At 35.4% G+C, this 14,005-nt stretch overlaps 1 protein-coding gene across 2 annotated transcripts in view; it reads left to right on the forward strand.

Annotated features, from left to right (window-relative positions):
• The window catches only part of SLAIN2 (SLAIN motif family member 2), a 75,585-nt gene that overhangs the window by 44,849 nt on the left and 16,731 nt on the right, over positions 1-14,005 (forward strand). Inside the window, exon 7 of one of the 2 annotated variants that reach the window (XM_028505749.2) lies at positions 7,764-7,841. The exons of the other annotated variant lie outside the window; for it this stretch is intronic. Coding sequence (XP_028361550.1) covers positions 7,764-7,841 — 78 coding nt within the window. The remainder of the gene's footprint in view (positions 1-7,763; positions 7,842-14,005) is intronic. 2 annotated transcript variants of the gene reach the window in all.

Consider the following 14,005-nt stretch of genomic DNA (forward strand, 5'->3'; position numbering starts at 1 on the left):
AAATTAAATTTTAAACTTAGTATTCTAGGTCTTGTGAACTGTGTAATTAAGAGTGCCATTTTGACACTCAAATGAAATGATAAAGAAAACAGGAATTCACAAAAAGTTTAAAAATGAAAGTAAAGGTGCAATTTGTACTCTTGTCCCTACAATTGTGATAGGTTTTATGCCTCTAAACTTGCAAATTAAGTTAATTTGACACTTAAGAAATCCTGTTTCTGTTTTTTTCCTCTCCTTGTATATTTGCCTGAAACAAAAAGCAATCCACAGTGTTCATACAACAGAACATTTTATGTCATTGAGAAGATTAAGTAATAAAACTCAGTTTTATATCCTATACACAGATAACCCAAAACATCATCTGTATTTGACTTTCAAAGGTGCTTTTATACTTTGAATTGTTAAGTTTTGAATTTCTCAAAACTTTACACAATTATCTTCAAACAGCTTCCCAGTTCTGTGATAAAACCAGCCGTGTCTGTATCTTTACCTTAGTCCATTGTCAGCACCTGACTCTTTACTCGAGGTTGTTTCCTGTGCTCTCATGCACGCTCTTTATTTGAACTGTTCTGGCAGCTCAAAGCTGTCTGAAAATGCAAAATAGTTCTTCACAAAAATAGAAGAAAAAAGAAAAGGATGATAACTAGGATAAAAATGTTAATAGTAGAAAAATAAATTGACCACATCTTAAACTCTATGATAATTACTCTCTGTCTCTAGTGATACAATTACCACTGAATAATTACTTGCTAATTCCCTCGAAATTTTTACTGTAGGTGAATTAGTTTTCCTTTTCTCCCCAAAAGTTGATAATTAAGGGGAAAATATAGGGGTGCATAATGAGATCTGATCACTAATTTACTTTTAAGTGTTTAAATATGTATGCAATTTCATAATGGTGTATTTCAATATTTAATTAATTTATAGACAGAAGAGAAAGTGGGGTACCACCTTTTTTTAAAAACTACTATCTATATTTCTTAAAATTTTATACATATCTTTGATATATAAAATGTATATATATGTGTTCTTTTTATTTGTGTGTATATTATATACTGTTTTCATAATAGCCTTTTTATTTTTATAAATAATTACAAATATAATAGTAAGTTTTATACAACTTATACATGAATTGGTCATTTTTATTTTTTGTACAGTTGGTATAATAGATGTTGCATTTTGTTTTAAGTATTTGTTTTTCCAGCTCTTGAGTGGTAAAGCTTTGGTTCTTACTTGCTGATCTGCATGAACCTACCTTTGCAAGGGTGCTGTTATTTCCACCTAAGGGATCACTTCTTTTGCCTTGTTATTCTGCCAATCACTATTTTATATGCATACTTTCTGTGGCTGCATTATTGTGGATGCTGGCAATAAAATATGAATATTATGAGAGTTCTTGTATATTTTCATTTGTATACCTATTGTTAATTTCTGACTTTTATATTTGGAAAATGTGAATAACTTAAAAAGTTTAAGAAAACCAGAGCATTGCAGAGGCCATGGATACATCTCATTTTCTCAGTTTCCCCAGCTAAAGGAAGGTATGTTTGTCAGGGACAGAGTTTTTCAAAAGACTCTAGTGCCTTACTTTCTACTACTAGAGTACAGGTTAGTAGAAAGTGTAGTTTTCAGAAAAATATAGGAATTATTTGTTCAGAAATAAGAAAAGAGAAAAGAGAAAAATCCAAGACAGTCTGCTTGTTTAAGAAAAGTAATAATACTCAAACTTTGGTTAGTGTTTTAAAATGTTTACTTTCACATGTATTACCTCATTTCAACATAACAAAGCCCATGTCTTATTTTTATAGAGAGGAAGCAGAGATCCATATAAATCATATGTACAACATCATATAACTAGAAAAGTGGCAAAACCAAGCCAAATTATGCCCTCCTTCCTGAGTCTCCTGATTTTTTCCCAATCAGTGTTTGGATTACATCATGCTGACCTAACTGCAAATGAGTAGGCATCTTAGAAAAAATGCTTGGATGTTTTAGTTGGAGCATGATTCATTCATTGTGAATTGCTAGAAAGGAGCAAAATAATTCAGTGTTATATTATCCATAGCTTAACATTTAGCCAGATGGAAGAACATTTTTGTATGGGGTACAGAGTATACCCCCAGAAAAAAGGTAGATAGGATCACTTGTCAGCTTTACCAATAGCTAGAGGCTCATGGGGACAGAATTTTTGTCCAGATTTTACTTGGAACCAAAACACTAGAAGGTTATACTTGAATTTTACATAATTATAAAGCATAAAATTTATGTGATAAATTTGTGTAATAAGAATGAATGAAGTATATGTAGAACTTCTGTTTAAACATAAGTAGTGTAGTGATGTTGGGTCAATTATCTAATCTTGAAGCAATTTCGTAAATGTAGTTTTTCTGGCCCTTGCTTCTGGAAAATTTGATCGAATACATCTGGGATGGGAACCAGAATCTATTTTTTTAGAAATGCCTCTCAGTTGATTCTGGAGCATATTCAAGTCTGAGAACCACTGGATTAGACCTTAATTGTAGAGGGTCTTGAATACTTACTTTATATAGGTGTCGGTCATTTATGTATTCCTTAATTATTTAACAGAGGTTTATTTTGAGTGTATGTTATGTTATATTCCAAGCACCCAGAACATAAATGTGAATGAGACAGCCAAGCCCTTCAGTAGCAGGGAGTAATGGGCGTGGACTTCTGTGAGAACAGGGAGGCATTAAATTCAGCAGTGTGAAGAGGTTTCCAGGAAAGACACTGAAGGATAATCTCAGCCAGTTTAGGAGGATTTTATGACTTGCCAAGTGAAGAAAGGAGGCAGTTTTCCCAACAGCGAGATCACTGATGAAGTCTTAAGGATGAGAGATGTAGGTAGGGGACAGATTCTGGGAGTTTTTAAATTCCCTATTAAAAAGTTTAGATTTTATCCTCTAAATGTAGGGAACAGTGGTAGGCTTTTAATCAGTGTTAACTTCTCAGAAAATTCAGTGTGGCAGCAATGTAGAAAATGGACTAAAGTTGAGGAGAGACTAGAAACCACTTAGAAGGCTGTTTCATAATCCAAGCAAGAAATGATCTGAACAAAGGCAGTGGTGCAGGCAGTGATACCATCTAGATGAACTTTTAAAAAATGGAGTAGAAATATGTGGCTTGGTAACACTGAAAAGGTTAGAGAGGGAGGCAGATTGAAGGATGACTCTCTAAGCAGTCAAAATGTTTGTTGTATGTGGGGATAAGGGTCATTTTACCTAGCAGTAGTTAACATTCATTTATAGTGGCTTATGCTTACTTAGTATTCAGCACCTGGAGAAGATTATTTTTAACAACTCTTCATATGACAAAAATATGTTAAATAAATGGGATGAGTTATAATGATGGCTAGGAAAAATGTAGACGGTGAAAATATTGTCTTATTGCACTTTCTGTTTTATAACTATGTCAGTAAAAAATAAGTAATAAACCCCTGGCTGGTGTAGCTCAGTGGATTGAGCATGGACCTGTGAACCAAAGGGTCACTGGTTCGATTCTCAGTCAGGTCACATGCCTGGGTTGTCGGCCAGGTCCCCAGTTGTGGGGTGCTAGAGGCAGCCACACATTGATGATGTTTCATTCCCTCTCTTTCTCCTTCCCTTCCCCTCTCTCTAAAAATAAATAAATAAAATCTTTAAAAAATATATTTAAACAAAGATTTTATTTATTAAAAAATAAATAAATAATAAAATCAACATATTCCCAAAATATAATGGGATAATACTTTTAAATAAATACATTAATCCTTTTTAATGGAAAAATATTTTCACATACTGATCTATTGCAGTAGTGAATACTACAGCTTTAGCTTCTGAAATTTGTCGGTAATGATCTCTGAAAAACAAATTTTTCAGAATTGATCTTTGCAATACACACTATACCCAGATTTTATCAATTTATCTTCACTCATATTGATTGAAGAACACGCTTCCATTTTTAATTCTGAAAGGTTTGTTGTTTTTTAATGAAGCAACTACTATACAAATAGGAAAGATCTTCGACGTAAGGATAAGTTTGGCAGATATTCATAAAATCCCGTTTTACACTAAATTCCAGAGATTGCCATACTGTTTGTCTTTGTTCCTTTGCAAATCAAGTCTAATGATTTTTTTAAAGATTTTATTTATTTATTTTTAGAGAGGGAAGGGAGGGAGAAAGAGAGAGAGAGAGAAACATCAATGTGCGGTTGCTGGGGGCCGTGGCCTGCAGCCCAGGCATGTGCCCTGACTGGGAATCAAATCTGCGATACTTTGGTTCGAAGCCCGCACTCAGTCCACTGAGCTACGCCAGCCAGGGAGGTTTAATGATTTTTAAAAATCTTCACAGTTGAAAAATTTTAACTATATACTCAAAATCACATATAATGACAGAATTGGAGTAACTTAACATTCTATTTCATTGATTTTATAATCACTGTACCATCATTATTTATTTCTAATCTGTTTAAATGTGGGAATATGTTTTTGTGCCACTGGGGTTGAGCACGTATTCTGCTGAAGTGAGCCTAATTTTAAATTGCTATGAGCTTACTTTTGAAAGAAGCATGTAGTTGAATCCACCTGTGCCAGGGGAGACTATATAATTGGGGGTTCTCCTAATTATCTTTCATATGAAATGCATTGTTTGTTAATGGATAAATAGTAAAATGTGCTAATTTTAAACTCCATATGTGTTATTAAAACTCAAGCATACTTGCAGCAATTGTTTATAACTTAGGCCAACAAATTGCAATATTTTCTTCAGGGAGGAGCATTTTATCACTAATATTATTATTGCTGGCACATGAGGATTAAAAAAACAAGCTTGTTTCATTTTTGTTTCAGAATTTTTGTACAGACAGCATACCCCCTTATTGCCTGCACTTGAGGTGGTGTGGAATAGGGCAGCATTTTTTACCACCCTCCCCTTAATGTATGTGAACGAAGTGAAAGGATTAGATGTAGGAAGGCCCAAAAAAGACACTGTTCTAGTCCAAAAATAGGTGATGACAGTCTGAATTACGTATTTAGGAGACAAGGGGGATGTAAAGGAAAGAATAGATCTGTAGAACTACAGGGGTGAATAAATGGAACTCGAAGAAAACTGTGAGCTAGAATGACTTGAAAATTGATACTATATGTTTAACAGAAATACAGAGATTTTTTGGAGTTGGTTTGAAGAGGAAAACATTAGCCTAAATAATGGTAACATGAGAGAATAATGTACCATCTTTGCTTCTCACAGTGGGTCTTGCTAATTTGAAATTATATAAATATTAAACGAGTGACCATGCTCTGGCTGGTGTGGCTCAGTAGATTGAGTGCGGGCCTGAGAACCAAAGGGTCACCAGTTCAATTCTCGGTCATGGCACATGCCTGGGTTGTGGGCCAGGGCCCCCCTAGGGAGTGCACAAGAGGCCACCATGCAGTGATGTTTTTCTCCCTTTCTTTCTCCCTTTCTTTCTTTCTTTTTTTCTTTCTAAAAAATAAATAAAATCCTTTTTTTAAAAAAAAAGAGGAACCAGGGAAACCTATTTTAAAGCAACTAACACATTGAATTTTACTAGAAAAATTTGGAGACTTTCAATTTAACTACTATAATTTGACATTTAAAAACGATATCATGCCCTGGCTGGCGTAGCTCAGTGGATTGAGCTCGGGCTGCGAAAGAAGATGTTGGAATCAGCATATTTATTTTATTTTTTTAAGATTTATTTACTTATTTTTAGAGAGGGAAGGGAAGGAAGGGGGGGCGGGGGAGAAACATCAATGTGCGGCTGCTGGGGGCCATGGCCTGCAACCCAGGCATGTGCCCTGACTGGGAATCAAACCTGCGATGGTTGATTCACAGCCCATGCTCAGTCCACTGAGCTACGCCAGCCAGGGCTAGATGATACTTGATATTAAGCCCTCATTTAAAAAAATGTAATGGTTAATAGATATCGTGGATTGCCAGCATAACATATAGTCCGTTACCTTTTGTCCTTATTTATTCCTCTGCAATCACAGTGGCCTACTTCCTGTTCTTCCAACATACGTGTACTCTACCTCTCCAGCCTGTACTGTAGCTTTCCCTTCTGTCTAGAATGCTTTCCCCAGATACCTGCACAACTCAGTTCCTCTCTTCCTTCAGCTCTTCCACAAATGTCATTTAGGGAAATCTTTCCTGTTCACCCTATTTATAATTGCAACTTAAGTCTCCTATTTCCTGTCCCCCTTTCCTACCAACTTAATTTTTTCATAGCAAGTATCACCATCTGGCAGGCCAGCTACATATTTTACTTTGTTTATTATCTGTTTCTCCTTTCCTAGAATGTTAGTAGTTCCATGAAAGTAGGAACTTTGTCTCTGGTTAGCTACTGAATCCATTGTACCTAAAATAGCATCAGGAATAAAGTGGATAAAAATTTAAAAGAATGAATAAATGAATGAGTAATATAAATGGTTGAAAGCTAGTATGAATAAGTATGTAAATGAAGAATATTCAATGATGATAGCATTCTGTATTTCTGTGGGATTAATATGAGGTAAAGCATTACAAAATTGATTTTTTTTTTTTAGGGTTGGAGAGGTTTTTGCTAGTCTGCCTGGCAGTATTTAAGTTGGCATTAAGTATTATTTAGCTACTGTGTAGTGCTGTAAAATTTGAAATCATACATTTGTTAGTTTTTAAAAATGTTTACTATCAGAAAGCATTGATAGGGTTAAGCAATAGAGTGAGAGAGAAATTCTTAATTTTATTTGATGATGTATTGTTTCCCTTTCTCAACCCAATAATTGCTTATACTTTGGCCAGATTTATTGTGGAATCTCTTTTTCTCTCATAAATATAAGTATATATGTTTATTAGCTTAGGAGTATATGAAGTCTGACTTTCAAATTGATTGAGTGAAATTTTAAAGCCACTTAAAGAAGTGCCTGCATTGGTAGGTCTGGCCCTCGTCAGCTCACTGGAACCACAGCCAGCTGTAACCATGGATGGCTCTGACTGCCCCTCACATGCCAGCTTTGAGAGTTTTGTTGCAATTAATAGATTAAGAGTTTTGAAGAAAGGTTAGAACTCCTCATTAATTACCCTAAAAAGTAGATGCTCTGACTCCCCCAAACCCCCCTCAACTCCCCCGACACACACACACACACCCCTCCCACCCCATACACATATGTGCACGGCCCAGATATTTTGCTACCCAAAGTCTGGATTACAGATTAGTTGTCTTCTACAACGTGATGACGTTGGACATAAGACAGACACTCGATTGTGACCACTTGAGGATCTGCCTGGTTCTGAGTTTTCTTCTCCTTTTTGAGTATGGGATTAGTGTTTCACGGTAGGACAGTTCATCTAACAATAACCGCTTTGCCAAAGTCTGCTTTTTTGTGTTGAACAAGTACTACATTTATTTTACTCTACACTGTGTGCTTGTGTTCATCACTTTTACTCACTTAGCTTTCTATTCTTTGCCTCTATAGCATGTTTGCTGGTGGTTTGTTTTTTCTTTGATATTTTGATCAGTTTACATATTGTAGATTTTCTCTATAAGAAACTACTTCTGAAAGTATGCACACTTTGTACTAAGATTTTCATCCCTTTTCCTTTCCAACACTAAGCATCACTCTGCTTCTAGGATTCTAATATATTTTCACTCTATAGTATCTGTTTCTTAATAAATTTTCAGGTTTGTATTAAAATATTCAAGTTTACAGAAGCTATAGCCTTTATCTTGTTCTTCCAGGCAAATATTACAGTTCCTTATTTTTCAACAGCTTCGCAAAGGCTGAAAAATTTGCCTCGTACTTCCCTCAAAGCCAAACAGTTGCTTCAAACTTCATCTACAAAAAGAGGTAACTACAGCCTCTTAAATAAGTTTTAAACTTCAGTAAATGGTCAGTTTAGTTAACTCTTATCCTTTAGGCGTACTGAGTTATTGCTGTCTGTAGGGCACTTTTTAGTCTTTTTAAAATAATAATAAAATAATATTGAATCATCTTCTGTTACTTGGATAAATCCAGAAGAAACTTATTTTCTTCAGAGGTATGTATTGGGATGCTATTCTGAAAGGAATAAATGATACATAGCATCTAATGTTAGATAATTTATCTTCTTCTTACTAACTTGAAACTGAAGTTCATTGTTTTAATGTCATGTTAGATGAACTAATAAATGCTTTAAAATGAACCAAATGACAGACATTTTGTATGTAATATTTTTTCTTCTGACTTTGATTTTTGGAGTTACCTTCTGTAGGATGAAATGGGAATGCCTTTCACGTTAAAAGTCTGTTGATGTTAAGTAGCAAGTTGTTGTGGTTAATTGATAATGTTTGGAATATTTATGGAGTGGTAGCTTTTATAAAAACTGACAGTTGAAAAAATACGTGAAGGTTGGACACCAAAGCTGCCGCATTGATTCCAGGAGATTGCATGTATGAGCCACTAGAAAGAGCAGAATTGGGAGAAAGAGCCTGGGATCGGATAGACCAGCAGTAATAAGAATAGAAGACTCAGAGGAAATGGGACAGAACAAACGTAGGCAATGAGGAAAAACACTTCTCCTGTCCAGGGCATGTAGATTTCCTGGTAGCTTTAGAACTCAGTAAGAAACAAAGTTATATAAAGAGGTTAAAGCACTAAAGGACATTATTTGGAAAGAGGAGGGTTGAGATTTACTTTGTTGAAAAAAAGATTTTGTTAATGTGTCTACAAAAGTACAAAATAGATTATTTTAGCAAGTCAATTGATGAAAAGTTTTAGCAGTGATTTGGTGGATTAAGTATAATTCAAGGAAGTAGTTTTAGATAATAGAATCTGAAGGAAAGAGAATAGTCAAATAGAAAATTAGAGTGTGTAGGTGTTTGTGTTTTGAATATCAGAAGTTGATCATAGATCTCCAGTACAGGTGTCTTTTGGTACCACTGTCAGCCGTTAGTTCCTTTGATGAAGAAGAAGGTGACTTATTAGGGATCATTATAGAAAGTATCCTTATAGAGATTATTTGAGAACCTTAGCCTTTTTTTTTTTCTTAGTACTTCCAGGTGCAGTAGGGTGAAAACAGATGGGCATGAAAGGATTGTGGTGTCTAAAACAGAGTAAGACATTCCTATACAACAATAAAAAGTAGAGGATTTTAAGTTTACATATATTTTATTTGTTGTATGCCTCTGTAAGCTATTTCATAATGTGTTTTGGGATCAGGTAGGTTTAAATAATTGTAAAATTTTTACTTAAAGATTCTCCTAATTCCTAATATTCTAGCTATCTATTTGACTTAATAGAGGGAGAGAAGTTTGTATGTGTGTATGTTTGTTTTTGTTCTGTTTTATTTCATTTTGTTTAATCTCTTACTTATTTAACTTAATCCAGACTGTCATATTTTCTGGTTGGTATTGTGGCTTGGGCATTATCATTTTGCACTGCAAGTTCTGAATCAGTTGAAAAACGTACATAGGTATGTGATAGGATTTAAAATGTTAGCTTAATTACTGAATTAGCTTAAAGCTGAATTGGGGAATACCTCTTGGATCCAAGACCAAATTGGATTTTCTAATTTCCTTTCATATCTGGACTTTGAAAGAGAGAGGTGTCTGCATTAGATTGTGGGATTCTCTGTTCTTATAAGATGTGATGCAGACAGGATTTTCATAGGTACCTTTGGCACATTAAACCTGTATAAAGAAACATGGATTAGATAGTAAATCGTCCCATAAATCAATTGTCCCATTCTGATGATGAGACTGTACATATTCTAGAAAGCTGAAGTACTTATATTAAGGGCTCCCAGAATTATGGGATGAGGAAGAAAATAGCTCCCATAACAGTTAAAAATGTGGTCACTTTGACTTTAATTGCATTTAGTAGTCTCTAGAGTTTGAAGATGGGAGAAGTCAGAACTGTGTTGTCTGGCATGAAGAGACACGTTGAACATTTGTTGAATGAACAGAGCTATGCCATTAACTCAAGAAAGGCTGGGCACATTCCCCTTTGCATTTTCTTCTTGTGAGGTTTTTTATTTTCTTCATCTCATCCTTCTGTTTGAGGGGAAAAAAATTGTGTTTTTAAGGCTTCATAAAAGTGACATCTTAAAGTGCTTTGATAAAGAGATATTTATTCCCCGTTGTTGAGAACTCAATGAAGTGAGGTAAATAGTGTAGAGACCTTCCCAAGTCATGGGGAAAAAAAGAAGACTACCTTATTTTGCCATGTATAATGCACACATTTTTGCCCAGGTTTTTGAGGGAAAACAAGGATGCACATTATACATGGGTATAATAATTACACACCGTGGGTATAATAGTCCTGTGCATACCATACACAAAATGTAGGTGCTCATCATACATGGCAAAATACGGTAGTTAGAAAAGATGAGTGTAGAGATCAGAACAAATTAAAATGTAGAAACATACTTTTATTTAGAAGGAAAGAGGCAACTAAGGTGGAGTTAGTGATAGTTGCCTATTGCTGCTTTAATTCTTTATATTTTGATATATTTAGAGTAGGATTAACAATGTTTATAAGAAGCTTTATTGACAAGAGTTGAAAATCTGTTCGATGTCAGACTTTTTGAAAATGGAGAACCCCAGAATTTTGTCATTACCCAGATTCCAAAATTTAAAATTCCTTGTGTTCCCTTTTCTGTCAACGAAGAATTTATTGAATCTGTATCATATACAAGATACAGTCATTATATTGTTCCCTTCTAGTCCCCTTCACTCCCTCCCACCCCCTTTCTAGCCCCTCTTCTATTATTATTGTAGTCAAAGCTAGCCTCTGTCAAATAGTTTTTAGGTAGAGTTGAAATGATAGGAGTTGCTCCCCTCCCACGCCTTCATTATGTAAAACTGGGAGAATGGGTAAGGAGAGAGCATGGGAACTGTTGTTAGGGCTCCCTCCAAACACACAGATTCCTGGTGAACCATTTCATGGTATTTGGGGAATGAAAATTGAGTAAAATTTATTTACATTACAGGCTTGATAAGGCTTTTATGGTTTTCCAAGATCTCTTTTTTCCTCTTTAAATCTTGACTACCTCTATCAATTTTTTTTGCTCAGAAAGTCTTAGATCATTTTCCCTGGCTGGTGTGGCTCAGTGAATTGGGCACAGACCTGTGAGCCAGAGGATCACTGGTTCAATTCCCAGTCACGGCACATGCCTGGGTTGTGGGCCAGGTCCCCAGTTGGGGGTGCATGAGAGGCAACCACACATTGATGTTTCCTTCCCTCTCTTTCTCCTTCCCCTCTCTCTAAAAATACATAAAATCTTAAAAAAAAAAAAAAAAAAGGAAGAAAGTCTTAGATCAAAATTTTCTCCTCTCTGAAATGTGTGCCTAAACTTTCCTATTAAATACTGACTGCATTTAGACAGAGTGCTGCTGTCATTAGAGGGCACCTTTGTTACAGTGGTAACATGACAGCTGTTTATTATCCTCTAGTTGGTCCCTCAACTTACACGTTCACCTCATTCAAGTATTTCTTCCCATCTCGAGACTGTAGAACTTTTTGACTTGGTCTTTCATACCCTCTAGTGCATTGATCTAAGAACTTAAGGATTCATAAGTTTAAAAGGATTTATAATTTATAAATCTGTTTTTCTAAACTTCTCTATTTTAAAATATAACACAAAATCAGAACACCATGTAACACATAGCTTAACGAACTCTTATCAGACAACCCCTTGTAACCACCATCCGTATCAAGAGACCAGACTTGCCACCTCAAACCCTCTCCACTGTCGGCTCCCAAGCAGAGCCCTCCCTCACCTCCTCTCTCAGGAGCAGACCTCCTTCTGGATTTTTATAGCAGGCACTTCTTCCTTTCTCTGTATGATTTTTACCATCCAAGAAATAAAATTAAGACTTTAGTCTCACCTTTTCTGATACATGTCTTTTTAAGTTTCTCTCAACTAAATGTCTTAAGTCTCTAGCTCCCCCTCATTGTTGGTTTGAATAAATTACTGGGTCATTTGTCCTGCAGATGTTCTCACAAACTAGTGTCCATGGCGTCATTTAGGAGTTTCCTTTGGATGGGTTTCCTATAAATTGGTATTTGAATTTAGATGCTTAATTGGACTCAGTTTTGTTATTTTTGGAAAGACTGCTTCATAGGTGGTGCTGCTGCTTCAGCTAAAGGTACATAAAATGGAATTGCCTGTTTTTTGTGATGTTTGCAGTCATTGATGCTTCATACCTGTAGTCCTGCTTTATGAGGTATAGTTGTCCCTTCTTGTCTGCAAGGGATATGGTTCAAGACCCACAGTAGATGCCTGAAACCGTGGATACTACCAAACCCTATATATACACTACTGTATGTTTTTTCCTATACATACATACAAATGATCAAGTTTAATTTATAAATTAAATTAGGCACAGTAAGAGAACAACAATAATTAATAAAATAGAATAATTATAACAACATACTTTAATAAAAGGCATGTGAATGTGATCTCTCTCTCTGATAGCTGATCTGATAACCGAGACTCCTAAGTAAATAACAAGTGGGTAGCATGTACACCGTGGATACACTGGACAGAGGGATGGTTCATGTCCCGGGTGGGTGGGACAGAGCAGGACAGCATGAGATTTCATCGTGCTGCCCAGAGCAGCATGTATCTTAAAACTTATAAATTGTTTATTTCTGGAATTTGCCATTTAATATTATTTCTGGAATTTGCCATCTAATATTTTAGGGCCATGGATAACTGAAGCCTCGGAAACTCAAATGGGAGGGGCGAGCTGCTATGTTGCAGAATTGGGTCATTCCATTTCTGACATTCCTTTTTTTTAATTTGTCAAAATACTGTATGTATTTTGGAATGTATGTATAGGAAAATACTGTATATTCCTTATTCTTTGGTTACCCAGTGGCACAGTTTCATTAGGAAATTCAGAATAAAACAATTTTTCTTTCCCTTTATTTTCTAGTTTATAAAATAAAACGTTGGGAAACTGTCATCCACCAAAGGTGACTGATATTTTTCTTAAATATATATCATTATGAACTTGTAGATTTAAGCTTTTTGTTTGTGTTTCAATCCATTCTGGATTTTTTTTTCAACTTTGGTGAAAGCTTCAAGTTGCCTTCCAGTCTTTCTGACACAAACCTAATAGTCTTCGATAACTTCTTGCTAACTGGTATGACAGGATGCACTCATCCGGTACATTTTTTGCCATAGACCTAGATTTAGTCATTACTCCAAAAAGTTCTGGCTTTTTAGGTAGTAAATGGTATTTCAAAGCCATAATTTGAGTTTTTAGCCATGCTTGTTGCTCCTAAGCTGGTTGCTGTTTCTAGGTCTTTTCAGTTACTAGAGCTAGTAAATATGTGTATAGATTTGTGTTTGTATATTTTTTAAGATTGAATGTCTTGATGAGTTCAAGCTGATACCTCCTGTTCAGACTCAAGGGCTTGAGGGTAATTGTATAACGTTTTTTAACTCACATCTTCATCTTCTTTATCCTGCTCTGGGAATCCTACCTCTTAGTAACAGAATATTAGAATAACATTTAATAGTTTGTTTTATCCCATATTACATGCAAAATCTTCTAGGGATAACATTAGCATAATAACCAGACAACATGATTACGGAAAACAGCTTATAAAATTTTTGCATATGCTTGCTCCTTCTGCTTTACAGTTATATCTACATTGTCAGATTAAATAGCTATTACATGCTTTTCTTTATAGGATTCATTTAGTCTTAGCTCTCCATTTTTTAAATGTTGTTTTAGCTTATGGTTTTCTTTTTTAAATTATATTTTATTGTTTATGCTATTACGTTGTCCCAATTTTCCCCCTTTGGACCCCCCTCCACCCAGGCCCCCCTCCACACTCCCTCAGACAGTTCCCACATCATTGTTCACATCCATGGGTCCTGCAAAATGTTCTTTGTTAATCCTTATTCTTCTTTCATCCAGTCTCCACTCTCCCTCCCCTCTAGCAGCTGTCAGTCTGTTCCATATTTCTAAGCCTCTGATTCTGTTTTGCTCGTTAGTTTATTTTGTTCATTAGATTCC

This window comes from Phyllostomus discolor, chromosome 1, assembly GCF_004126475.2.
Source record: "Phyllostomus discolor isolate MPI-MPIP mPhyDis1 chromosome 1, mPhyDis1.pri.v3, whole genome shotgun sequence".
Lineage (NCBI taxonomy): Eukaryota > Metazoa > Chordata > Mammalia > Chiroptera > Phyllostomidae > Phyllostomus > Phyllostomus discolor.